Source organism: Neospora caninum, chromosome XII, assembly GCF_000208865.1.
Source record: "Neospora caninum Liverpool complete genome, chromosome XII".
Lineage (NCBI taxonomy): Eukaryota > Apicomplexa > Conoidasida > Eucoccidiorida > Sarcocystidae > Neospora > Neospora caninum.
The window spans coordinates 3,142,439-3,169,586 of record NC_018398.1 but is presented as its reverse complement, the minus strand read 5'-3'; the positions used below and the strand labels follow the sequence as shown (position 1 = coordinate 3,169,586).

The following is a 27,148-nucleotide window of genomic DNA, read 5'->3' as shown; positions in this document are numbered from 1 at the left end:
ATATGTGTAAACGGAAGTGTTTTTTTAACATCCCGTCCCCGTCACTTGCTGAAAAGAGGAGGAAAATCGCGGGGCGACGCGAAACGAAAAAGGAGACACAACGCGAGGAGCCCGTGGGGACAGCGCAGCACACGCGGATTGTCTGAGCAGGTAGACATTCGGTGCGTGTCGAGGCCGAGGCGCCTTCCTCATCGACAAGAGTCCAGAGGAAGAGACGCGAAACCGGCATCTTAACACAAACATTCAGACGTAACGTTGTTTTCGCTCTCTGGTTTCTCAAAGAGGTCGTTCGCGGGTTCTCGCTTGCCTGCTGAGACTGTCGGCTCGCAGTTGGCCGCCAGGATGATCAGCTTCGGCTTTTTCCTCTCGGCTGGATCTTCGTCCGGGTCTTCGTCTCTCGCTGTCCCCTTCTTGGCCCTCAGGGCGACGAGTGCAGCCTTCAGCCCCAGAACGAAGCGACGCTGAGTTGCCTGTTTCTGCGGGGCCTTTGTTAACAAACGGACCTGGCGAGGGCGCGCGCACATGGCCAGAGACACGAGCACGTGAAACAGAAGCGCCCAGAGCTTCCACAGCTTCCAGCTGCATCTGAGCCTGGTCTTTGGGTCTCCCCCTGCGATTTGCGTCTACGAATCTATCCGCCATCGTGAACGTGACTTCGGTCTCGAAGCTGGTGAATCCGTTGAGGGGACCAAAAACACGAACCAACAGAGAGACGTCGTGCAGCATTTTTATATTTCGACAGTTACCGATGGATCCAGTGGGTAAGCCGATACATATGCACATCAACCTGTACGTGCGGTTTGCATATTTATCACAAATATAGTGACAGGAACGTAGACATGTACATAGACACGTATAGATATAGGTATGCATCTGCGAAAAACTGATATATACGGATGTGGATGTGTTCGCAGATAGGCGTGTAACGTGTGGTAGCTGAGGTTGTAGGAGATTAGGCTGGCGCTGAAACGCTCGCGCATGCAGGCCAAGACGCAGAAGACAGCCGGATTCTGACGAGGGGAAGCGACGAAAGAGCGAACGAGAACTGCATGGCGAATCTGAAACGCGGGCACGAGAAAACGTACTTGGAGACGATGAAGGCTGACGAGAAATTCGCTTAACGCTGACTCCCAGTCGTCCTCGCCTGTCACCTGACACGAAGCGAGAAGAGACACACACGGAAACGCCTCTGGGCATCAGCCCTTCTCACGCCTCAGACACGCGCTCTCCTAAAAACTCTTGAGAGCACAAGCAGGGACAAAATGAAGACGGAAATGCAAATGAACCCACAACACGACGCGCAAAAAGGAAAAGCCGGCACGTTTGAGGAGATCGGAAACCGAAAAGGAGAGGAAGAACGGAAGAGAAGAAAGGGGGAAAAAGGACGAAAAGAGAACAAAGGAAGGGAACAAAGGACGAGAAGAAAGGAAGAGAAGAAGAGGAAGAAGAGGAAGAAGAGGAAGACGAAGAGGAAGACGAAGAGGAAGACGAAGAGGAAGACGAAGAGGAAGAAGAAAAAAAAGAGAAGAAAGAGGACGACAAGGAATAAGAAAAGGAAGCCACGAAGAGGAAGGAGAAAGACGGAGAAGCAAAGGCAGAAAAGAGAGAAGGGGGAAGAAGGATGAAAGGCCAGTGAAGCATCCAAACGAGTAGAAGACAGGGCATAGCCAGCAGACACGTTTCTCACAGGCGGCACCGACGACGAAGACGAAAAGACAAAACGAAAGGTTTCTGGAAGCGAAGCGCACAAAAGGATAGGGATCGCCTGGCGTTTAGGTTCAACGTACAAGGCAATACGCTGGAATGGATACCGAGGGAACTGTGCCCAAGCCAGCAGAGACGACCGCCGCTTGAACGCCCCTGCATATCTCTCACAGTCCGACACCCACGAGGTGACCATCGTTTGCGTCCATCGTCATTTCGAAACCCCGACAGGACACAAAAAAACTACGAAGCCGCATTCGAACTCCCGACGCGCCCACACAGAGCCGCGAAAACACACAGGAGCCGGCGGATGCTCCCAACGCTCAGCCCCCTTGATTTTCCCGCGTTTGTTGACTCATCTCCGTTCGGAAACGAGAACGCGCTGACAGCGTACCATGTCGACGTAGTGCGCAACGAATCTCGGCCCCGCGGCAGGCGGGTGTGAGCGCGTTTCCGGTCCCTGCGCTGCCGCTGGGGCTTTCCGGTTGTCGCATTCTTCGCGTGTGCCGAAGGCGGATCCCAAAGCAGGCGAGTGGTAGCCGTCAGGCGACGGCGGAGAAGAGGAAGCAGGAAGAGGCCAGCAGGCGGGAGAGACGGAAGAGAGGAGACGCGCACTCGCGCGCTTCTTCAGTGACGTCAATTGCTTGCACAGTTCGTACCGTCGGACATCTTCACTCAGCCTCAACTGCTCGCGAAGCCTTTCTGCGTCCTCGTTTCTTCCTCGAGGCCCTCTGTTCTCGCCGTCCTCTCTCTTGCCTCCCGAGTCCCTCTCCGTGCGTGCGGTGGCTTCAGGTGGGCTGGCGGTCTCTCCTCTCTCCGGCTGCCTCTCGGCTCCCGCTTCGCAGTCTTTTTCTGCGTCACTCTTCGATGCTCGTGATCCTCGCCTCCCTTCGCTTCCCGCCGCGTTGCCTTGCAACCGCTCGCCTTCGTCTCCGTCCTCTGTCTCAGCTTCTTCGCCTCGTGGCTTTGCCTGCATGGCCGCCTCTGCCGCCCCAGGGACTCCGCGCCGTGCTGCCTCGTTCGTTCGTTCTCTCTCCCGAAGTTCGTTTCCTTCGGTTCCAGCTTCGCCCTCGGCTTCGCCGCCCTCGACTTTGCCATCGTCGTTCTCCGTCTCTCTCCGCAGAGCTGCGTCACGGTCGACAACGGGCGTTCGACTCCCCGGGTCGCCGAACAGCTCCTGCCTCAGTTGCCGCTCAACCAGCATCTTTGCCTTCACCTCAGACCGCCGCTCCGCACCTTGGATGCGCCGCCCGCGATACTTCAGCCGCCGCGGATCCAGGGCCGGCGCCAGGCGCGTTCCCTGCTCTTTCTCTTCTCGGAAAGTCGAGGCACCCTCTGCCTCGCTCGCATGCGAAACGGAACACGCCTTCGCTTGCTCCCGCCTCGCCGCGGAGTAAAATTGGTGTCGGATGAGGCGCAAGTCGCGCCGAAACGCCTCCTCGCGGGTCTCTTGGGTGTATGGACACTCGGGGCACCCACGGCTAGGGCGCCGCCCCTGCGCCCGCGTTCGCGAATTCCCGTTCCAGCCCTTCTCCAGTTCTTGCGAACCGCCGGACTGGTTTCCAGAAAACCCGGACCCAAGCCGGGTTTGAGCGGGTCTGGGTCCACCGCCTCCCCGTGGCGCGTCTGCGTTCCACGCGCGCTTTCTCGCAAGGCGATGTCTCCCTTCCCTCGCTCCAACTCCGCCCGCCTCGCGTCCCCCCGCGCCTGTTCCCTTCCCTCGCGAGGACGCGCCACCTGTTTCACCAGCTGCCTCTTCGGCACCTCTTCCTGCTGCACCATTGTCTCGTGCGGCGTCCGCCGGCTGTTCTGAGGCGTTTCCTTCATGCCTGTCGACGTCGCCTCCTCGCACGCGTCTCTCCGTTTCTGTCCCCGACGGCGCGTGCAGGCAGACGGCTGAGTCCTCTCGAGAAGCATCGGCTTCGTCCACAGGCCGAAGAGTTGGAAAGGCAGAAGGCGAGAGACTGCGCGGGGCCCGTGACACAGAGATAGAGGGGTTGTCATGCAGCCCGCGTCTCCTCGGGTTCCGCGACTTCTTGCCCGACGGCTTCTCCGGCGTCAGGCCTGCCGCCGCAAAATAAAGCCCCAGAGACACAGTCGATCCCCCATTCGTTTGTCGACTGCGCGCACCTCTCTTCGTACCTTCCTCCCGCTGCTTCCCTTGCCGTGTCGCTCTCGAGGACGTTTGAGAATTAATTCGAGCTCCGCCCTCTCTCTCTCTTCCTCCCTCGGCCTCTCTTTCCACTTCTTTCGATTCCGTCACCTTCGAGCTTTCCAGCTCTGTTCGTCTGTCCTCTTTTGCTGCGACACTGTCTCCTTCTCGTCCTGCTGTCCGCGCGCTCGCTGTCTCCTCCGTCTGCGCTTTTGTCATCGGCTGCTTCGCTCTGTGCGCCTCTGGCCGCCTTCTGTCGCGCAGGCGGCCGGTGCTTCTCCCCCCTTTGCGGCTGGGCTTCCCCGGCGCCCCATTCGACAGTTTCTTTGGCGTCTCGGGCTCTGAGTTCATCTTTTCGGTCCTTACTGACATGCCGCCGTTTCACTGCGTCTCTTGGCCTTCGGCCTCATCTGCGGCGCGACAAACGCCGCGAGATGTTGTGTGGTCCGTCTCCGCGCCTCCGCACCAAGGCCCGCCAATGTAAACCGCGAACCGTATTTGTTTTCAGAAAGCGTTTAATCTCTTCCGAAACAGTCCACCTCTCCCTGAGGTGGATGCCTCCCCTCTCTGCCTCTCCGGAGAGTGTGTCGCCTTGCAGTCTCTCCTTCGTGTCGTCCTCTCCCTGCCGGTTTGTCGCGACGTTCCCGACCAACCCCGACCGCCACGGACACAGCGCGTCCTCGAAGCGCCTCGAGCCCTCAGTCGTTTTCCCTCGCTCTTTTTTCCTGAGACGTTCTGCTCTCGCTACTCCCGAAGGGAGAGGAACGCCACACAACAGCCGCGCAACCCACGAACGTCTGCGTGGCCGCTATGGATGGCCTTTCCGAGGGCGGACCGAACGAAACCTCAAAAAGGCTGTCAACTCCCAATTCGCTTTGGGTACCTGCGGCACTACACGCCTCCACGGTCGCATACATGTAGACTCATCGCAGGTGCGTGCCCACAGATGTCTCCACAAACGAACTGAGCATGCATACATAGCACACATGTATGTATTGACCGAAAGACCAACAGCAAGAACTGACTAGTGCGGAAATGTATATAAAAATAATTACGTACACTGTGATTCAGAGAGGAACTCGGTTAGAAGAGATGCAAACGGACATGAGGCCTGCGCCTTCACGCGCCGTGGAGAAAGGCCTTCTTCTGAGTAACACGCACACGCGCACACGGATAGACAAATGCATATGCATGCAGGTAAACGGACATAAATGTACGAATGAATGAAAATGCTATATCAATGTATGTCGATCTACTTTGTGTCGTGAATCGGCACAGGACACCCACCATTCGCGGGTGCATAGGTAGCTCTCTGTCTGCCTCGGCGATTTCCTCTCTTTTTCATTTCCTTTTTGTTGGAAAACGAAGCGTTCAGAGTCTCAGCGAGCAGCCTTTGTAGTTTCTTTCCTCTCTGCTGATTGTCTCAGATCCGGTAAAGTGGAGCATATGGTGGTGGCCTGGCATCTGGTGAGAGATGAATGCAGCCGCAGCCAGAGGCATCACGCAAACGCCCTCACAGGCCACGTCAGGTGTATGTACGGCACCTCGGCGTGCGGGTTTCCGTCTACTTCCCCGGCATCCCCTGGCGCAGGTGTTCGCCCTGGAAATGAGGGAGAGGGGGAAGGTTCGAGCCGAGAGACTCTCGCCGGGCTGACACGTTCTCTTCGATTTCTCCCGCAATCCTCTCCGCCGCAGCTGCCTCGACCTCTGCTGCATGCGCAGCTGCGTCTGCTTTCTCAACCACCTGAAAAACACAGGGCGCGCGGCTGTAACGTGGGTCTGGGAGTTGGAAGACAGGCACAAAAGAGAATTTCACATCAGGAAGTCTCCCAAGAAGCAGTCGCACAGAAAACAGAAAGAGTAAGAAGCGATAAGCAGGTATTTGGCCGTTCGCGGTGGGGAAAAAAAGACAAACTGCGAGGTAGCAGAACCACCAAATGAGAAGCATTACACAGTTGTGCATTCATCCAAATCAATCCATCTGTGCGTATGTCGGTACGCACGCACATCCAGGCACACATTCCTACATGTAGATCTCTACACGTATGTATGTATCTATGGATGGATGCATGAAAAGTGATGTAGCCTGCCGCGCTATTTGCGAGTTACCTTCTCTGTCTCCGCGACGACGCGATCTGTTTCCCTGACGATTGTTTCTGTTTTTGAATCTTGGTCGGACGCAAAGCGCGCAGCCACGCTGCCTCTCCGCGATGCTTCTATCGCTTCTCTCGCCACTTCTCGCGCCTTCGCCGCCTCAACTTCTGCCTCTTCTGCAGCCTTTTCAGCTAAACAGACCACGTTTTCAACACTCGCAAGAGAGAAGGAAGCCGAGGACGAAGAAGAGGAACAAGAGGCAGAAGAGGAAGAAAGAGAGGAAGAGGTGGAAGAAGATAGAGGCGAGGAAGAAGCCGGTGAAGAAGAGGCAAAAAGTGAGGAAGGAGCTCTAAGAGTAGATCCTGGAGGCTTTTGCGGGGTAGGAGACATCGTGGGGAAGCGCACAAGAAGGGGAAAGTGGAATGCTCTCGCCGAAGAAGAGAAGGGGCAAGAGAGTCGGGTGGGAGGGACAGCAGACACCGGAGACAAAGGAGACGGGGGATCCCGCAAGGATAAAGAGATTGGAGACCGAAGAAAAATCGACGGCGGAGCAGTCACACGGGGCAGAAGAAGAGAGAGAATGACTCAAGTTTCAATAAAAGGAGGCCCAGTCTTTGGAGGAGTGAACGAAAGCCGAAGGGGTGAGAAGCGCCGCTCCGCAGGGAACAGGCCGACCCTGACGGGAAGAGCCCCGCGCTAAAACCTTGACGAGGAAACTGCGTGTTCATCCCCCTACTCTCCTGTCTCTCCTGCGAAAAACGGGGCACGCCGCAGAAACAGGGGAGCGGAGAAAACAGGAAAAAAGATCTTAGGGAAGCGCTCGCTCGTGGGCGTCTCGCTACAGCTTGCGCCTCGGCACGTCAAAGTCCGTGTCGTCACGCTATCGAAAGTCGGCATCCGCGTCTCTCTCGCTGCACACCCTTGAGTCGCGCGGTGTCCAGCTGGAGATCCCGTGGTCAGAGACAGCGCCCCGGTCACATTTTTCCAGGCGGGGAAACGCGTTTAATCCCAGGAAAATGAGATAGTAGACTACAGAAAGAGCCCTCAAGAAGGGAAACAAAAGCAACGAAATTCATCGACTCAAACACAGAATCCTCGGGGGGACACGGGCGCCTGGTTCGTGTACAGACACGGCGCTAGGTTAACTGGTGTAGACGTTGCCGCGAGCCGGGTGTACATACACCCGAAGATGGCTGGGTTGCCGAGTTTTTCCACCGGAGGAAACGGCTGTTCTCTCCTTCGAAAAATACCGGCGAGAGGTTTCAGAAGCACTTGCCGTTTGCTGTCCATTTGGCTCTGTGAGAAGGGAGGGAAAGTGGTGTGGCTGAGAGAGAGGACGCGATCGGCCCCAGACCTGGCCACTGGCGAACGAAGGGCGCGCACACACGTCGCGATTGTCTGGGGGGGCTGGCGAGAAAGTGCACGATTCCCTAGGGGGGGGGTTCTCGTGGGCGGTGAATTCCAGTCGTTTCGGGAGAAATCCGTTCACCGGGTGCCGCGGATTCCGCTCGCTCGTGTGGCACCTCTTTTTTCGCCAAATAGGCTGCCACAAAAACCGGTTATGGGTGGAATCTGGTACAGCCAGAGAACACGATCACGTGCTGAATAGGGACCCTGCGAGCGACAGGGACGGTACTGCGGATGTCTTGCCGAGCGTAAAAGAATGGACTTTTTTCGGAAAAAAACGAGGGGTCGAAGCTAAAGCTTTTCTTGTTGCCACACGCAGGCACGCGAGAAGCGCTGTAGAGAGGATGTCACGAGGTACACGCGGTCCCCTTAAGTTTCACAACACGGATGGCCGGTTTTACAGGCGACAACAAGTTTTCACCTCGAGGTGGAATGGCCTCAAACACTTTTTACGGCAACATCCTGAAAACGTATCCATCTTTATTCAAAGAAGTTTTGCTTATGGATACAGGTGTATCGAAGTAGACGTATGTCAACTGAAGCTATGCATTACTGTGCAGCTTACAGACATCTACAAGAAATGTAGAATTGTTCAAATTCATCGTCAGTGGACAACTTTCATCAGCAGCACCATAGTGCACACATTCAAACACAGGATCCTGGAAATAGATGTGGATATGCAAGTGAATATGTTTCCACTAAGGTTTATATATGTATGCGTGTGTATTACATATACAGAGACATACGCTGATTGCAGTATGTGATGCACTGCCAGATCGACTCAAATGTTTCTGTGATGCAAGTACGTCGCTCGCTCACTGTTACACTTTTGAAGTTTGACATTCGACGTTGAAGCATCTCAGTGGAGGGGCACCTGCAACACCCCCGAGGCCAGCCGTACCCTAGCGGGGTGCTTTCCACTCTCGTCGTTCTCTTTCTTTTTACCCTCCTGTCTATGTGGTAACTGCCAGTATCCTCGCATTTATCGCGTACTTCTCGTTTCCGCTGTACCCCTTTTTGAGGGTCTCAGCATCTATCGCTTCCCTGACTGTGGACACGTGGTCACTTGGGTTTCTGGTCTGTGCTTGTTTCTGCGAAACGCCTTTAGCGGTTGCTCCGTCTGCTCGTTGTCGGGGTGATTATTTTTGTTCTCGCTGTTGAGGGTGTATGTACAGCTTGAGACGTAAAGCAGCTATCGAGTTGGCTAGAGGAGCTTCGACTTAGCCAGCTGGCCCCGAGGTGTGGATGCACATCGTTTCTCGGTTCGTTTTCTGGCCAAAAGTAGACTACCCCCTAGACTGTACATTCTTTTCTCTTTCGTGTCTCTCCTCATCCAGGTTCCGCGGCTCTGCTGCGCCTTTGGCGGTTCCACGCGCGTCTAATCCGACGCCGGGCAAGGGCGATAATCGAAGAGTTAGCCAAAAACTTGCGCGGTTTTCCCCTTCGGCCCCTTCTCTCGCCTCCTGCTCTGTCTTTTGGGGACTGCCTGCCTAGCGAAATGCTGGCGGTCTATTTCTTTCCTCGTTTTTACGAGAGTGCCTTGGATCGCGTGCCCGCTTGGGCGTCATGTCTCCCCCTTGGGCACTCGAAGGTGTTTGTACACTTGGTGTCCCTTTAAAGCACTCTCCTGGGAACCGCCGAATCCTCGCTCGGGATATCCACGATTCCTGTTTCTACCTAAACCCCCCTTGGTATCAGTCAGGTGTCCCTTCTCTTTATTGCCGCTCGTTAGAGACTGGCGTTTCGTTCGATCTTCCTTTCCGCCGTTGCCAAAAACTTGGCGGTTTTGCCTCGCGGTCGAGAGGAGGCGCAACCACTGCTCTCTGCTCCGCTCTGTTCCGTGACTCGCGTTCTTGTTCATAATCGCTTTCTTCTTCGCCTTCGGTTGGCCCCAGTTTGTCCCTCGCGTTTTGGTCACCTCCCTGTGTTGCAGGCTCGCAGCTTTCGACTGCCTCCGTTTCCATAGTTTGCAGTCGGATATGTGCAGATACCCGCAGTCCGTGGCAGATCAACTCCTCTGTCCACAGAGGTCTCAACTGCGCCGCGTAATCATTGCGGGTTCCTCCAGCTCGCTCGTAGAGCCTTTCGCTCTGTCCCGAAACCACAAAATACGCGCATAATCTACGAGCTACGAACAGGGATAGCGCGGCAGTCGACTTCGATTCACTCGCGATAGGCCTCTCTCGTTCTTCTCAGATCCTCACCCCTGCACAACGTCGCTCGCGAGATTCTGTCATCGTCATCGTCATCGTCAGTTGCCCGTTTTCCTCCCCGGTGGATCAGCGTCTCTTCGCTGGTTTTTAACAGCGCTTGTGGGTACAGATCCGCGCCGTGTGCCGTGCCTTTTCTATGCCCAGAACGGTTTTGCGGCGTTTTCGCCCTCTCGTTCCTGCCTTTTTCCGCGTTCAGCCTTCACGGGCTTCGGTTCGATCCCTTCGTTGTCGCTCCGCTTCCTGACGATTTCTCCCAAAATTCGTTTTTGAGTCTGCCAACTTACGCCCCAATTCGCCGTTGTGTTGCATTGCCGTTTTCCCTCCCGCCTTATGCTCTCGGATCCGGCAGCGTGAGCTCGGTTCCTGTTTTCTTTCGTTTGCCGCCTGCTCCGCGTGTCAAGCGAATTTCGTGGCCGCCCGTGGCCTTGAGTTTCCCTCACAACTCTCCGGCTGTCGTCATGCCGTCGGTGGCGTTCCTCGGATATGAACAGTTTCCGTCCCCGTCCGCTTCGCCGGTATTATCCTTCCGTCCTTTTGCTGTGTTCCTTTCTCGCTCGTTTCGACTTCTCCGTTGCTGCCTTCTCAGCCGCAAGTTCTTCTAAACACAGCTAGCTGGGTCAGTGTTCATTTTTTGCCTTCCGCTTCCTTGCTTTTCTCGCGCCTCTTCTAGCCGCTGCTCCTCAGATGCTTTCCACCGCCCTGTTTCTTCGTGCACCGGGCACCAAATGGATAGAGCAGAACTGGCGACGGCTCAAGCCTCCGTTGAGGCTGCTTCGGTTGCCACTTCAGGCCTTCCCTCTCCGACATCTCTAGCCGATTCGTCGTCTCCTCCACCCTCCTCTTTGCCCGCTCTCCCTCCGGCATCTGTTTCTCCCCATCCTCGTCCATCTTCTTCCTCTACCTCGTCTCTATCTTCTTCCTCTTCTTCCCCCTCGTCGTCAACCTGTTCTGCCCCTTCTTCCTCTTCTGGCCATCTTGCTTCCTCTTCCGCCGCTCCCATCCCTGTGACGTCCCCGCCTCCTTTTTCTGTGGGATCCACGTCTCCGCCTGGTGCGAAGCGTGGTTTATCCTCGTCTCTTCTTCCGTCTTCAACGCCTTCAACTGCTTCCTTTGCCTCGTCCGTGTCGATGCCGGCCTCGTCGGCTCCTTCGCTTTATCCTCCCGGCTCATTCGGTGTCCCTGCTGCTCCGACTGTTTCGATCTACGTGAATCCTTCACTACCGTCGCATGCTCAGACCCCGTTCGCCCCCGTCCCTTGTCTTCCACAACCAACCCGTCCTTCTTCGGGTCTCGCTGGCAACCGGTCAGGTGGTCTGAACGAAAACCCGGCAGGTCGCGGAGAGCAGGAGGGTAATAACCCTCCTCAATCCGCGGCGACAGCGAACGCCCACAGGGAACGCAAAACAGCTGAACCGCCGCCAGCAGAAACCGGACGAGAAATCGAAATTTCAAATGCGAATGGCGGACGTGCCTCCTCCGCGCATCTTTCGAATTTCCCTTCGACTGCTTCTTCGGGGTTTCCTTCTGCGGGTTCCACGGCACAAGCAGCTTTCGCGGCGGAGAGACAGCGAGAACAGGAAGCGAACTACTTGAACAGCCAGCGCGACGACGAAAAGAGAATCAACAGCGCCGTCAGCTTCCTTCAACAGCCCGCCGGTGAGCCTTCACAGAAAATCCGCGCATGCAACAGAAGAAGGCAGGGAACCCTGTCTCTGGGTGAATCGGAATGAGGGAAACCATAAAGAGTGTACGCTAACTGGAGCAAGCAGAGAGGTGTGAAGGGAAGATGCCTTGTTGAGTTCGCGTGCTCCAGCGATCGGAAACACAAACACAGTCGACGAGACAGCTAAAGGAGAGAACTCAAAGGAAAAGAAAACCGGTCCACGAAAGACAGTCGGTGGACGAGAAAGGCAAAGCGGCGGCACGGGCGACACCTCCCGCGCAGGCGGGGAGATGAGAGGGAGAACAGCTCATATCTACTCTCATTACTTGTAGAAAGACGATGCGGGGAAACACTAAAGAAACAGCAATGGCCAAAATACCTGTTTCTCTATATCTGTATCTATGCTGTCTGTATAGCGGCTGTGAATCTGTAGACGATCGACGTGCGCGAGATAGTGTAAGCGGCACAAAAGTTGCCAAACCGCAAATATGTTTGTATACATATATATATATATATATCGACTTGACAATGAATATGGTCAGGGGCTAAGTAGACGGTTATATATATGAGATCTATTTCTAGAGGTATTGGCGTCTAGATATATCTACATGTGTACACGTCAAATCTCTTTTTTTATGGAGTCTGCAGTTGCCTCGGCTCCCGACGCTTCAAAGAGGACATTTCTGTTACAGAAAGGCCTCTCGCAATTCGAGATTGACGAGTCCTTTCGGAGAGCTCGTCTCCTCTCTGCGTCCCTTCCTCCTCACCATTTCGCTTCCTCTTTTGACGCGCATGCTCAGCTCTCGCCTCCTGGTGGCCAGCCCGTAGGTTCTCTATCCGAAGCGCCTCTGCAGGCGCACAAAGGCGACGCTTTGCCGTCCTCTCACTCTGCACTTCCTTATCCGTTCGCAACTACGGCCTCAGCGCCTTGGGCGACCTGGCCGGAAACTGACAGAGCGCCAGCGAGAGGCGAAGTGCAACAAGGCACCAGCAGCGAAGGCCGAGAAGGAGAAGGAAGAGACGGAAGCGGCGCAAGCAGGTTTCTCTACTTCTCTTCCCTTGTTCTCGTTGCGGCAGGCGCTGCCGCCCTGACTCGTTTTTTCTCGGTGAGAAGAACCAGACAAAAAGCAGCCAAGCCTCGTGCCAACAAAGCAAAAATAACTGTTGCCCTGTCAACCTACACACTCCATTGCACAAGGTGTACACACAGACCAAACTGATTGTGTCCTGCTCTTCTCGCAACATCTGCCCATATATACACATATACATATATACATATGTATGTGTATATGTATATATATCTATATATGTATGTGTATATGTATATATATCTATATATGTTTAGGAGTTTACGGCTTAGGGCGTCCTGTGTAGGGTATTCGTGTGTGGTTCTCTTTCTATGTCTGTGTGTGGCAGATGTTTGTTTTTGTGTTTGTGTTCTGTGCGTTTCAAGAATTTCGAGTGGACCGATAATGGTGTGTACCTCCTGACTTACTTCGGCATCGTCAGGTGCATCGACATTTTCACCGGGACAGAAAAGTGTGGCGCGCATTTTCTAGAACTGGCGCCTGACCCGTCTTTCAACCTTCCCTCCCTGACTTGTTTTTCCTTTGGTTTTCTCACTTCTTCTCTTCAGAGAAATAGTCCCTTCGCTCTCTCCTTCGGCCAATCTCTCTTCTCGCCTGCACTCCCTGAGGCCTCCCGATCGTCGGGCCCCTGTAGAAAGAACCAAACAGAAGAGGAAGAAGAGGAAGAAGAGGAAGAAGACGAAGAAGAAGAGGAAGAAGAGAAAGAGGAGGAAGAAGAGGAAGAAGAGGAAGAAGAGGGAGAAGATGGAGAGGAAGAAGAGGAAGAGGGAGAGGCAGAACAAGAGGAAGAGGAAAACGACGACGACGAAGCAGATGTGTTCCCAGAGAAGCCGCGGAGGCTTTTTTGGGGTGCTCGGGGGACTTCCGGAAGACTGGCTGATCGACAAAAGGAGGCGCGAGGCGTCAGCAGGCCCCAGGATTCGCCTTCCCATCGGCCGAGTGGATCGTCTGCTCACATACCCTCATTGTCCGCTGCGAGGCTTGGTCAGGATGGCGGAGCGACCGGAATAAAGCGCGGCGAAAAGGGGAAAAGACGGAAGGGAATCCTTCGCGAGGCTGACAGCGAAGACCCTACCAGGGCGCCACACACCAGAGAAGCCGTGGGCCGAAAACGAATCGAAAGAAGCAATCCGCTTGCGTGTTTCCAGGAGACCAGCGATCCGGCCCATGTGGCCCTGAGCGGCGACCAGAGGGACGCAGCGTTGCTCGCGCTCTTTCGGAGACAGACAGCAACCCTCGGCCGTCTGGAACGGCTTTTGCAAACTGTCTCAGCCCTTCTCGGAAAGAGATCGGGTCCTGCCTCCCCTGTCGACAAAGAGCTCTTCACCTTCATTTCGCCACCGGAGGGGTCATCGCAGTCTCCCTCCTCTCGCGCGTCTTCTCCCTCGCGTTCGCCCGAGTTTTTGCCTGCGGAGGAGGGAGGCGGCGCCTCGCTGTTACAGCCTCCCCACGGGCGCGTCGCTTCCTCCTTCGTCTTTTCTGCCCCGTTTTCCCCCAATTCGTCGACGCCTTGGCAACCAGCGCCAGCGACCAAACCCCCCCTCGCCTTGGGGCGGGAAGAAGGCCGAGCAGGGGTGACGGACGAGGCTGGCGCTCGAGCCTGGTGGCGGCGCATGAGTGAGGAGAAGGCGCCGCGAAGCGAGGCCGATGTAAAGAAGGATTCGGCGAGATCGGAAGAAACTTGGAAAAACGAGAAACCCCCGGCGCATGCAGAGAGCGAAGAGGGGCGAAACGACCTCTGTACGCCTCTGGAGCGACCGACGCGAAACCAGGAAATAGAGAGCGCTCAGGCGCTGGGATTCGAGGACAGCAATGAAAACGCATCTGGATGGGAAGAAAGGACACCTGACGCGCGGCGGAGCCATGCGGGAGCGACACAGCGAGAGGACGCGATTTCAGCCTCTACCTCCTCCTCGGCGGGGGCGTTGCTCCACAGGGTCGCTGAAAGAAAGGTTCTCGGGGAGGCGTTCGAGCGCCTTGCCTACGCCCTCCCGACAGATCTCCCGGAAAAACAGAAATCACTGGGAACTCTAGTGGTGAGCGACACACATGCAGAGGGACAAAACGATCCACTTCTGAGGTGTCTGTCCACTCCCATCCCCATTTTCTGCTGGGCTGTTTTCCCCCCTGGCATGAGCCGCTCTCTGCGTCTTTGCCGCGCTACCCTCTGCCCCTGCGCGTCGTCTCCAAATTCTTCTCTTCTTCGCTCGGAGCGTTTGCATCTCACGATCCTTCAACGTGCCCGGCCGCTGTGTGTATGTTTTGCCTGTCCATGGGTTTCGCCCTGTTTCGTTTGTGGTCGACCGTCAGCTCGCCGCGACTCAAAGGTCTCTGCTCTGTGCGCGTTCTCTCATCTCCTCGCCCGCCATTCGATTCGGGCCCAACCTGTCTGCATGTCCGCTTGCTTGTGCTCTCATTTCCTCCTTCCTTTCGCTCTGTTCAGCTGATGCTGTCGAATTTGGAATCTGCCCCTACGGAGGAAGTTCGGGCTCGGTACTCGCGCATCAACACCCGCTCGCCGCGGTTTGAAGGTAGGCAAAGGCAACGCTGCTCTCTGCGTTTGGGACCTCCGTTTAAGCGTCTACGTTTCCTCGAGTTTTCCTACTACTGCGACTCTCCTATTGCGGTCTGAACATGCAAGCATACCTGCATAAACGCACAGATTATATATACCTGACCGTGCGAACGCAAAAATCTGTAGATACGAAGGTACATGCATAAGCAAGTCTCTCTCTACATGTCTATACATATCTGTCGATATATATATATATATATATATATATATACGTACGTGCACATTTTGAGATGGAGGAGTTTCTCTCTCCTTTGCTGCGGTCTGTCATTTTCACACATTTCCACATACCTATTGATGTGCGGATTCCTAATTAGTAAAAGGTGTGGATCACCATCTCTAGGGATCTCTCACTAGCCATCGCAATCTTTTGGTGAATACGGCTATCCGTGGAAATGAAAGGCGGCAGGGAGACTACCAGGTAGAAATAAAAACAAAATCAGCTGTACACCCGAGAGCATCACAATACGTAGCCATACCTCTTCACTTGCACTTGTATAAATGTCTATGTGCAAAGATGCATTTGTCCACGTGTATATATATATATATATATGAATATACAAAACAGAGACAGGCAGGGGGAGGTGCCACGCGCGTCATACGACCCCGGGCCTCTTCGCACTCCGCATTTTCCACTTAGAAACAGGATACGGTTTTGCGGGGTCAATCTGTGTTTAGTGGTAACGTTTCTGTTTTTCAGAAAGGTTCAAGGGAATGCTGGCGGAAGTGTCGGCGTTTCTAGAGGCGGTTGGTTTCTGTCCCCAAGGCACGATTCTCGTAAGCGCAGATCAGGACCCGAAGCGACAGAGTTTGTGGAAAATCGAAGAACGTGGAGTTTCTTTAAACGTGGGGCATTTGCACGGGAAACATCCTACCCAAGTGCCCCTACCACCGGTTCACCATCACCGTGTGTGCTGAGGCGTGCCTAAAACGCTCTCGAGGCTTCGGCTGAGACCAAGATCGCCCTCTGCCCTGTCTTCCTTCGGGAGAGCCCCGAGGGTGTCTCCATCCTTTTTCTCACTCAGATCCAATAAACGGAGACATTGTCGTACCTATATACTGAATATGATTCCAATACCTAGATACTGAATATGACTCCAGTTATGAAATACAGACAACCAAGTTGTGCTTCTTTCACACTTGTGGGTAGATCGTCGCGTGTCTCTGTGTCTCACACCTGGCCTCTTTCTCATGCGTTTGTATCTTCCTAGTCACCAAAATCTCACGCGGCCTTCTCACGTTCTTGCCTTTGTTCGTTCTCGCGCTGTGCGTTTCGACCGGTGTCTCTTTTTTGGGCTCGTCCTCTCTTCTTTTGGTGTCTGCCTCGCGTCGCCTCCGCGGTCCCACCGCTCTCATGCGCTTCCCTGCAGCTTCTTCGTTTTCACTTTTTCCTTCGTTTGCACGCTTTCAAAGCTGGTGGGGGCGCCTCTTCGTGTCGGTTTCGCCCGGGCTGTGCGCGGCTCCGTCGTCTCCCCTGTTGCTGCTGTTTCGGCCTCGTCTGCATGCAGTGCCATCTTGCGTGAGTTTTGCGTGTGCCTGTTCCTTTTCGCTTTGCTGTCGATCAGGCGTATCCGGCGACAGCAGATATCGCGTCAGTGGTGGAGGCGAAGTCCCTGGCTCTCGCCTATCTCCGGACGCTTGAGACCATGGCGCAGAAACCGGAACAGGCGTGTTCGCCTTCTGCCTCATCGTCTTCTTTCTCTTCTTTCTCTGTCAGTCCCACGCCGCTCGCTGCTGCCGCTCCCCCTTCGTTGCCTGCTTCCCATGCCCCCACTGCCGCATCGGTTCCGGGAGCCTGTTTCTCGTTTTCCTCTTCTTGTTCTCCTTTTTCTTCTTCCTCGTTTTCTTCCTCTTCTCTCTTGTCTTCGTTCTCTGCCTCGTCGCCTCTCGAGGCTTCGACGCATGCATCAGCTGAAGAGTGCTGTCGGGGGCAGCGCGCGAGAGACGAAGAAATGAACAAGCCAACACAGAACTCGAAGAAAGACACAAAGAGCGGGGGAGAGGAAAACGGCATGCAGAGGAAGGGAGAGGAAAAGAAAGCGAGTGAGGCAGAGCCTGAGGCGGAGGAAACAGACACCAAAACGGACGAGACCAGTGGCGAGAACCCGAGGAAAGAGGGAACGAGATTGGAAGGAGAGACGAGAGAGGCAGCCGACCCGGACGAGGAGCACACGCGCAAGGACAGAAGCCATACAGAAAACAGACAAGCGAGAGAAGGACCGACAGATGAGAGAAGAGAGGAAAACGCGCAGGGAGAGGCAGACGCAACGATGGAATCAGATCGAAATGTAGAGATGGAGAAGGAAGGCGACTGCGTCCCGCGGGCAAACGATTCGAAAGCTGAAACATAAGGTAGCTGGATAGCAAAACGTGATTGGCACGAAAGACGAGAGGACTAGACAGAAGAACGCGCAACGTAAACCGGAACGATTTAACGGTGAAGGAAGAGACAGGCGACCAACCGGGGCAGACGCCTCAAGAGATAGGAAAGCGACACACGTTCGCTGCTCGTTTGAAGTCTCTGAAACGCGCGAATTTCTCCCACGGAAAAACCTTTTCTCTCCAGATCCATAACGCGCCATGTAAACCTGCGCAACGGCATACCTGTTTTACCGTCCAAGGCCTCCAATGCATTGCCCCCGCCCATCTATTGGGTTGCAGACGCTCAGAGCTCTCACTTGCTTAGTTTGTAATTCTGTGGAGAGCTGTCGTAGACCTCTCTCGTCCGCCCATCGCCTCTCCTTACGCTTTCTCGCCGTTCCCGCCTCTTCCCTGCGTCGGCTTCCCGACTAACGGTGTACATACACCCCCGCGTGTGTGTGGTCTCACTTCTCGCTTTCCCAAATGGTTTCTGCTTGCTGGACTAAATCTGCTTTCCTCGCTTTCGGTGTCTCGCCGTGTCGGCGGATCCACGCTGTCAACTGCGGAACTGTGAGTGCGGAGATCCGATCTTCTCGGTAAAGTTTGTCGAACGCGTCGTCTCCGACGGTACCTCTGTCGCCGGTTCGCGTTCCGCCGCCGTCGCCTTTTCGGGGGCGTTTTGTCGGAGGCTGTACCGCGGAGGCATCGCCCTCTTCATCCCCAGGGCCCTGGCCAGGCGCGCGACGAAGAGGAAACACTTCGCGGTCTCTCTGCTTCGCGCCGCCTGCAGGCAAGTTTCTCTTCACGCTCGTCCTCGGCGCCGCGGTAGACGCCCAGCGCGGCGTCGGCGGCACAAACGCCGCGTCAGCCGTTCCATACACGCTGAAAAAAGAGAAAAAGTTGAGGGACAAGCGTCGGGTGAATCACACTGCAGGGGGGGGGGGGGACAGGCACCTAATGCATGCACAAGTGCCATTGCGTACACATCAAGACATCGCCGGCCAAAAGACCCTGACGTCTTCATTTCTGCTTCGCCACATCGATTCTTTCTCTCACCGTCTGCCGTGCCTGCACATATCCTCCATACACAATTCGGACTTCAAACGTATCATGCGCGTGTTTATATATAGACGCTTGAATATCCGCATATTTGTGTAATCACCTCTACGTGCCCAGCCACGCATTTATGTGGGCGGGCGCAGACGGCGCAGAAATTGCCAATGCCTTGTGCACCGCATCATTGGTAGGAACGCATTCCACACACCCATCACAAACTCACTTGATTTCCCGTTCTGTCCATCACGCTCCCTCGTTTTCTCTGTCCGCATGGCCCTCTCTCTACCCTTATCCGCATATCTCTGTTGTCTCCTCTCAATCTATGCCGCTATCTCTGGCTTTCGCCCTCTCGCTCTCTCCATCTCTCCCTTCTGGTTCTCTTTCTTTCTCTCGCTCTTTAGTCTATCTCTCTATCCCTCCTTCATCTGCCTGTCTCTGGGTAGAGCCATTTATCTGTCTCTTCATCGAGGGGGCCGTGGCGGTCTGTGCGTCGAAATGCAGAGCTTGCGATGCATGAAAACATGAGGCGGGGGGACCATGGAAAGGATCGTGCCGCAAGGATGAAGCCTTCGCCCTCGCCTCGCACACGCAATTTACCTTTCTTTCCATTCACGAATTTTGATCCCGGCCTTTTCGAGAATGGCGGAGTCGGGGACAAGCGTCGGCGGCGGAAGATCGGCCTCTGAGTTACCGAGGGCGAGTGCCTCGATGATGGCAAAATGTCGCTGCAGTGCGTCGTTGCTCAGCTGGTGAGGATGAAAATCTTCAACTCCCAAAGCTGAAACGCAGGAAAAGATCCTCAAAAGACACACCCGAAAACGCGCTCGCAAAAGCCGCCCAAACCGTCCACGTTCGCCTCTCTCTCGCATCGTTCTCTCGCGTCGTTCTGCGTGTCTCCTGCGGCGCCTCGTCCATTAACGCCCTCCCAGAGAAAAAGATATTTCTAAGAGAGTGTGGAACGGAGAACAAAACGCTCTTTGTCCCACAATTCCAAAGCCGGCGAAAACTACTGTAGCCGCAGGCATACACCATCCACACCGATATCTCTCACTGACCTATATCTGTATCTACCTTCATCCCGCCCTACATATATACATATATATAGGTACGTACTTGCATAGACACATACAGAGACACATGATGCTAGACGGATGTGAACAAACGTATATATATATATATATATACTTGGAGAAGGAGAGACGCGCCCACGTCTCTCCATGAAACAGCAAAGAGGGGGAGTCCTTGTGTGGATAATTACATCTGCGTGGATTTGTGTGGAGGACCGCAAGTTGGCGGATGGACGCACCGCTGAGGACGCGAACTGCAGCTTGGATTTGCATTTCGCATTCGCGTTTGGATGCGGCTCTCTCTCGTGCGTCTCCGCGCTCGCCTGGGCGTTGGAAGCCCACCAGAGAGGTCCAAGGAAGGTCGATTTCGCGAATGTCTTCCGCAAAAGGCAGGCGCAGCAAGTGCAACCCGGGCGCCTGCAAGGTATTGCCCGCCTCGTCGACTTCCTCGAGCTGAAGCAAATCAAAATAAAGAGAATGGAAACCAAGCAACGAGGCGGCGGTGTCGACCGGTTCAAAGACGTTGGCCGTAAACCTCTCCGAGGCAAGGCGGTAGACCAGAGATGAGCCCCCAAAAAACAGACCGATCGACGACCGGTCTCACCCACACACACATGCAGATCGTATCCACGCATATCTTCACATCCGTGAAGAAAACTACCTCCATGCATATCTAATTGAACATACATAGGTAGATAGATGCGTAGAGACTGTCTCCAAGCAAAGGGGTGGAAAATCAATGTACTGGTGACTATACAGGGAGAAACCGCAGCTAATGTCTGGGCAGATCTGCAGCGAAAACAGTCGCAAGGGTTCTCGATCCAACTGTTTTCTGACCTGTGGGAGGAGAGCGACGAGCGCAACCGGCGAGCCGTGCTTGGGAACCAGGCGCGCGATGGCAACCTGGAGAAAACATTTGCACAGGAATTTTCTCTTCTCAGATCCTGGACTCGTCTACCGGACAGTCCCTCAACGCACACTGAGGGATCAGCTGTCCTCATCGCTAGCCTCTTCACATACAGCAACATATTCGCACCTAAAGATATACCTAACTACATATGGGCATACATGTATTTAGATAGGTTCGGGTAAAACAAAAAAATGTTTTACGCATGCATATGTACATATATATAGAGAGAGAGAGAGTGAGAGAGAGGCATATGCATATGTGAGTCTGAGTAGAAGGCGTGCTGCCTGTGTATGTACATATATATATATATATATAGATGTAGTTAGATGGATATGTAAATAGATACATGGAGAGATACATCGGTAGGCAGAGAGGTGGGTTGCCTCGCCCAGTTGTATCTCTTGATATCTATGCAGATATACATATCTGTACAGAGGCAGCGAGCTCGAAACACCTCGTCGTCAGATGCTCGCATGCGCATCCACGTACAAATATAATATATATATATATATATATATATATATATGTACATCTATATATATATATGTATGCATGAGCAGAAATAAGTGTTGGTTATGCAGGCATAAAAAAATGCATGCATATACAAATATACATATGCGTGTAGGTGGAGGAATAAGATGTCCTGGAAGGGCGTGGCATGCATGCGTGCATTTGGGGGTGTTTCCTCACGAGTTCGCGTTTGCAGAGAGTCATGACGAAGGCCGAAAACAGTTTTTCTTGCTCCCATCGGGCTTCTGCGCCGTCTATCGCCCCTGCGGCGCGTTCAGCAGCGGCAGCTGTCGTCACGAAAAGAGGGCTTCCCATGTTCATCTCAAAGGCGAGAGAGGCGGCGGAAACGCAGCAAAGAAGGCTCAGCCCAGGAGATCCAAAATCCTTGAAACAGGCACAAAAGAGACGAGAAACCCCCGCCGGGGAAAGGGCGGCATCCCCGTCAGGTCCACAGATATCCGTACATGCAAACGGACGTAATCACAATGCATAGTATACAGCTATGCACATATCCATGAAAAAAGGTACATATACATAACGACGTATATACATATATATTTACAAAGCTAAATAAATACACATACGCATGTATATATGTAGGTACTATTATACACATATACATTTATACATATATATTTATATATCGTTGCGCACACACGCATGGGGGTAAGTGTTGATATGTGCACAGATGCGCACATCTAGTTCTAGGTATGTGACGAGATATGTTGATTCAAGTATGTTTAGATGCCTGTGTGTACCGGTAAACATATATATATATATATATATGTTTATATGTTTGAATGAACGGCTACATCTGGAGAGAGGGGTAACGGAATGTGTCCTGTGGAACGGGCATGCTTTCATACTCGGCTATGACACGCGCCACAGGTTCAGTGTGTCCTTCGCGCATCTCCACCGAGTGACAACTCCGTCTCAGTTCAGAGCAAAAGCTCGACGCAGAGAGACCACCCAGAGGGACAGACGCCGCAACGAACGTTTTGAAGAAAAGGGAAGACACGGAGGGCGTTTCGTACTTTCATCGTTTGGATGTCTTTCCAGTCGAGCCCAATCTTCTTTCCTCCAGAAACGGTGTAATATCCGATTGCGTCGGGCCCCAGCAACTGCAGTCGTCTCATCAGACAGCCTTCGTCCTCCTCGTCCTTCACTCTGTCGTCCTCTCGCCCCTGCGCGTCTGCTTCTTCTTCGCGCTCTTCGCTTTCGTCTGTGGACGGCCGTCTGCGGTCTTTTCTGGCGGTCGCGGTCGCGGTTCGCGCCTTTTCTCCAGAAGGTCCCAGATCCGCGGGAATAAGGTGCACGGATCGACCCGGCAGGAGCGGCTCTTGACGCGCGTCCGCGGTGAGGACGCGGGCCTTCGGAAGCGCCTGAGCGCGGACAGAGCTCAAGAGGCAGATCGGGAGTTGCAGGGAAGGCCGGAGGTGGAACGGCAGGACCGACAACACGCGCTGGGAGCGGTCGAGCAACCTGAAAGAAAATACGGGAATCAACCAGGGACACAAAGCAGCAGACAAAACGCCACGTAAACAGACCCAAACGCGAACTACGGCTGAGACCGGGAACCGGCAAAAAACACGGTGTGGCTGGGTGCGACGGACGACAGACGCAGAGGCACTTGCCAAGAAAACGTCGGAACGCCCTACCGAATGTTGTCCCGAATTTCGGCCATCCGCAGGCGCACGTAATGCTTGTACGAATCCACCGTCGAGGGCTGCGTTTTGGAAGCTTCGCCCTCTCGGCCGTCTTCAGGCGCGTCCGCGAGGAGCAACGCGTCGCGCCAAAACGCCTCCATGGCAAAAGACGCTTTGCCTAAAAGAGAGATCGCCGAGCAGAAGACTTGTCAACAAAGCCGACCACGCACCTCTCCTGTCCCCTCGCCGTCGCAAGCAAGGCGCCTCTCCGAGGAGACACGCCTCAAATGGACATCCTCCAATGACGCAAAGAAACTACGGCTCACACCCTGTCTGCGTGAGGTACACCAATGAAAAGAATCGATCTCTTTATCTCCGCATATATATATATATATATATATGTCTTTGCATGCCTTTGTCTTGCACGTGCCTCTGTGTATACGTTGAGACCTGGGGGGTTGTGCGTCGCTTTGTGTACCAAAGGAGGATTGCCGCGGTGTCTCTTGCTTTGCATGTGCACGCATGGAAAAAGCAGTGTACCTGGCAAGTCCAGAGGCACGAGAAGAAATTCGACTCCGTCTTCTCGCAAGTCGCGAAGTCTCTGGCGGGCTGCAGCACTCGCCTCTCGAGAGTATCCTGCGCACGGACGGTCGTCGTCAGTGAAGAAAACCACGCGCTGCTGAATCAGATGATGCCTCGATCCGCGTCGGCGAGGAGCTGCCGCAGCGTTGAGGGCGTGACTGACTAGCCAGAAGACATCTGCGAAGACACAGACACTCGACAAAACCGTCTCGTCCCTCGTGCGTGCCGACGCGTTCCTTCCTCTCGCGGGGGACAGTCACAGACAGGAGGCAACGACGCACATGCAACGGCCCACACGAAGGGGCCCTCGGTGATACACAAGCAGATACATCACGATGCAAACAAATATATGCATGAAAAAAAGAGATTTCGAAGTAAACAGATGCTTTTACAGAGACGTGTGTAAGCATTTAGACTCCAGGACGAATATTGGCACACCGGGTCAGGCAGACTCGCACAGTCATTCCTATCTCGAATCCAGACAAATGTAGAGCCACGCATATACCTATACCTGCATATGAATCTATATATATACCGATATCTGTGTATACATATCTCTCTCTCCTGACCTCGTACTCTGAGTGCATCTATCGATCAATGTATATATCTATACACCTCTCTGCTTTTTTCTATCTGCATCTCTACCATTCTCCCTTCCTCTCTACATATACAATATATATATATATATATATACGAAGAGTGCTGGAGAGACAAACTGAAACAGCGACATGCGCATGGAGATTCATGTGCGTCTACATACTCACCCACAACAACGTGCATAAATAAATATATTTATATATACACATATATATGCATGTTTGTGTAAACTGTGTACCAGCGAGGGGGGGACGTTCAGGGGTGTTTGCGACAGGCTTTCCAAATTGATTGACAAATTCGTCTTTGGTGAGGCGAGCGAGAGCCTGGAGACGCTGGACAGTGTGTACATCCACCTCGTCGACTGCAGGGAGTGCCGCGGAGATGTGGGGGAAAGCGAGATCATTGGCGCTGGCGCCGGTCCCCGAGAGAAATAGCCCAAATATAAGCCGCTGCCCCGAGACGATCTTCCGCTTCACAAAATTTGTGCATGCGGTCATGATGTCCTGAACGCCAAAGCGCGGAAGCAAAGACAGACGCGACACGATGCATCGTGAGGTTCGTTCCGCTCTTTCTCCCTCGCGTGGCACAGACGACTGCCGCCGGTCGACGTCCACATACACGCGCGCCCATAAAGAGGTAGAGAGCTTTTAAACGACATTCACATGTCTCTTTCGATCTAATGTTGATTTCTATCGATTTGGACGAATATATGTGGATGACGGGCTCACCCGTATGTAGACAAAAGTGGACTAATATATATACATATATGTAACGGTGTATGTATTTGGACCGGTGTCCGGCGAGACCCGTTCATGTAGGTTGACGTCTATACTCATCTCGCCCCCATATACGTATATGTATCTTTGATTGAGTGGTTTACGTTTTTAATAGAGAGTAACACCACCACCTTCCTTCATGCCGGTACATATACAAACATGCATGTTGATTTGTCGCGAAAGGCCGCCTCGCGCCACGTTCTCTCTTCATTGCAGAGAGCCTCACCGTCCAGGGAGACGTTCCCGCCTCATGGTTCCCTTCTGCCTCTTCCTCAGAGCTGTCGCCGCCCACATCTGGACCTGGAGAGGTTGATTGGCGAAAGAGATTTTCTGAGCCGCAGTCGACGCACCAAATGACAATTTCTTCTCGGGGTGCGAGGAGCCTTCCGCGCTGAGGTGTCTCCTCTGGCAGCGCCCCTGACTCCTGGAGCGACTCCGCAGCTCCCGGTGACGCATTCGACGCAGAGAGTCTGTGCTCTGCATGCATACAAATGCGCAGCTCGAACCGGAGACAGGCATCCCTCGCGAGACGCAAGACGGAAAAAGCGTTTTTCTACTGCGCGCAGGTGTCCATACACCGCGCGCAGTGCCTCTGCCGGACGAGCGCGAACGTCTCCTTCCTCGTACTCAGTTTGGCTTTTTCAACTTCAAAGACAGAGAACAAATTGATGAAAGGAAAAAACGGAGGAACGGAAGAGAAACGGGAGGAAAAGTCAGAGAGGAAAAGAGGGGACGAGAGAGAAAGGAAACGAGGGAAGAGTGAGAAAGCAAAGGAGGGGCAAAGAGAAGCCTAGGTGCATTGATGGATCGTCACCGCTGCGTTAAGGCTGAGACTCCAACGGGAGAAATATTGTAACGGATCGCTGGCGAGGCGCCGGGCGTCCGTATCCACCTGTGAAAACAGAGCATACCGTTGGTTTTGGTGAGAGCTTACCGTCGAATCTGAGAAAGTCCGAAAGAAAATCTTCCTCTTCACTCTCGGAGCCTTCCTCGAAGAGGAAGCGTGCGGCGGTTGTAGCGTCAAAGTCCATCGTGAAGTCTCCGAGACGATGCCGACGCAGACGACATCGAAGAGGCACACAGCGGAGAGAAAAAAAACAGAGAACAACGGAAAGATAAAAAAAGGCAGAAGAAGAGGAGCGCGAGAGAGAGGAACAGAGAGAGAGTGGAAGAGGGAGAGGAAGAGAGAGAGAGGAAGAGAGAGAGAGGAAGAGAGAGAGAGGAAGAGGCAGTGGAAGAGAGAGAGTGGAAGAGGGAGAGGGAGAGGAAGAGAGAGAGAGGAAGAGGGAGAGGAAGAGAGAGAAGAAGAAAGCAGAGAGAGAGAGGAAGAGAGAGAGAGAGGAAGAGGGAGAGGAAGAAAGCAGAGAGAGAGAAGAAGAAAGCAGAGAGAGAGAGAGGAAGAGAGAGAAGAAGAAAGCAGAGAGAGAGAAGAAGAAAACAGAGAGAGAGAGGAAGAGAGAGATGAAGAAAGCAGAGAGAGAGAAGAAGAAAGCAGAGAGAGAGAGGAAGAGAGAGGGTGTCCTTGACAGATGAAGAAAAGAGGAGGTGTGCGCTTTCTCGGTGAGAAGAAACGAGGAAGAGAGTCGCACGGTGAGAGCGAGTTTGTCGAAAAGCTGGTGTTACAGAGAGCCGATGCACGGCATGTACAAGTCTACCAAGCTCCGTTCGCGCCCGAGCCTGGTTTCCAAAGACACTTTGGTCCTCTGTTCGTCGAAACGAAAGACCAATCAAAGAAATTCACGTTATCCTCTCTTATATTGGCGAATTCAGCTATTGCATGCGTTTCCAGTGTCAGCACACCACAGCGGAACAGCTCGACGAGCGCGCGCCAGGATAAAAACAGAGCTTCATCGCTTACTGTCGCGAGCCTCTGAGAAGCGAAGGTTAGAGTTCGCGTTCTCTCTCTTTCAAGGCGTAAAGGACATGTGTCTGTCTGTGTTTCCGCAGCTTCTTGTTTCCGCGAGAGAGAGCCGGTGGGTTGTTCTCTGTCTCTCAGCGTTTTTCTGCTTTTTCTCGGTGTCTGAGCCGCTGCGCTTCGTGCGAGTCCTACGTCGCTAGAGGAAAATGCCCATCGTTTGTCGCGGTCTCCTCACTACACATTTCTCCTTTCTTTCAAGATGTAGGCCTCTGGTCTTTCTTCCTTATTTCTCGTCGCCTCGCCCTCTCCTCTCGCTCGTCGAGAGGCTGCCTCGGTCGAGGCGAAACGCACGCTGCCCCGGCCGCCGGGGGAAGTGACCTCGAATTCCTTCTTCCTTGTCCCTTTTCTTTCCGTCCTCCTTCCCGTCTTTCTTTCTCCCCTTGTTTCTTCCTGTCGTTTCTTCCTTCTATCTACCTCCCTTCTACCTACTTTCCTCCCATATACTTTCCTCCCATCTATTTTCCTTCTATCTACTTTCGTTGTATCTACGTTCCTTGTTTCTACTTTGCGTGTAACTACTTTCCCTTGTATCTGCTGTCCCTTGTATCTACTTTCCCTTTTCTCCACTTTCCCCCAATCATGCTGGCCTTGTATCTGTCTTGTCTTTCTCTTGCCTTCTGGTTGTGTGTTCTTCCTTCCTTCCGTTTCTTGTCTCCCCGCTTTGCTCGGGCGTCGTCTCTTGCTACTCAGACTCCCGCCCTGTTTCGCTTTCCTCTCCTCTCTCCTCTCGTCTTCGCCTCTTTGCGAATTCCCTGCGTTTTTCTCTAAATTTCCCCGGGTTTGTTTTCACTCCTCGCCGGCATTCTAGTTCGTACCTCCCCCCCTCTCCAGA

The 27,148-nt window shown here is 53.7% G+C and overlaps 4 protein-coding genes across 4 annotated transcripts; 1 reads left to right on the top strand and 3 right to left on the bottom strand.

Moving 5' to 3' along the window:
* Window positions 1-230: 230 nt before the first annotated feature.
* NCLIV_064180 (conserved hypothetical protein) lies at window positions 231-4,207 on the bottom strand (the record flags this gene model as incomplete). The annotated part of the gene is made up of 3 exons (XM_003885969.1): window positions 231-503; window positions 1,086-1,151; window positions 2,099-4,207. 3 exons carry the CDS (start codon window positions 4,205-4,207, stop codon window positions 231-233), a joined length of 2,448 nt encoding a protein of 815 aa, XP_003886018.1.
* Window positions 4,208-5,420: 1,213 nt separating this feature from the next.
* Window positions 5,421-6,340, bottom strand: NCLIV_064170 (conserved hypothetical protein; the record flags this gene model as incomplete). Its single annotated transcript, XM_003885968.1, has 2 exons — window positions 5,421-5,600; window positions 5,966-6,340. The coding sequence occupies 2 exons, from the start codon at window positions 6,338-6,340 to the stop codon at window positions 5,421-5,423; spliced, it is 555 nt and encodes a 184-aa protein (XP_003886017.1).
* Window positions 6,341-10,295: 3,955 nt separating this feature from the next.
* NCLIV_064160 (conserved hypothetical protein) lies at window positions 10,296-17,244 on the top strand (the record flags this gene model as incomplete). Its single annotated transcript, XM_003885967.1, has 6 exons — window positions 10,296-11,226; window positions 12,311-12,339; window positions 12,687-14,357; window positions 14,765-14,852; window positions 15,594-15,670; window positions 16,459-17,244. 6 exons carry the CDS (start codon window positions 10,296-10,298, stop codon window positions 17,242-17,244), a joined length of 3,582 nt encoding a protein of 1,193 aa, XP_003886016.1.
* A 474-nt stretch (window positions 17,245-17,718) lies between these two features.
* NCLIV_064150 (putative ATP-dependent DNA helicase II, 70 kDa subunit) lies at window positions 17,719-25,429 on the bottom strand (the record flags this gene model as incomplete). The annotated part of the gene is made up of 11 exons (XM_003885966.1): window positions 17,719-18,136; window positions 18,908-19,088; window positions 19,617-19,830; window positions 20,215-20,280; window positions 20,978-21,181; window positions 21,832-22,279; window positions 22,456-22,621; window positions 22,984-23,202; window positions 23,861-24,125; window positions 24,625-24,875; window positions 25,333-25,429. The coding sequence occupies 11 exons, from the start codon at window positions 25,427-25,429 to the stop codon at window positions 17,719-17,721; spliced, it is 2,529 nt and encodes an 842-aa protein (XP_003886015.1).
* Window positions 25,430-27,148: the final 1,719 nt, after the last annotated feature.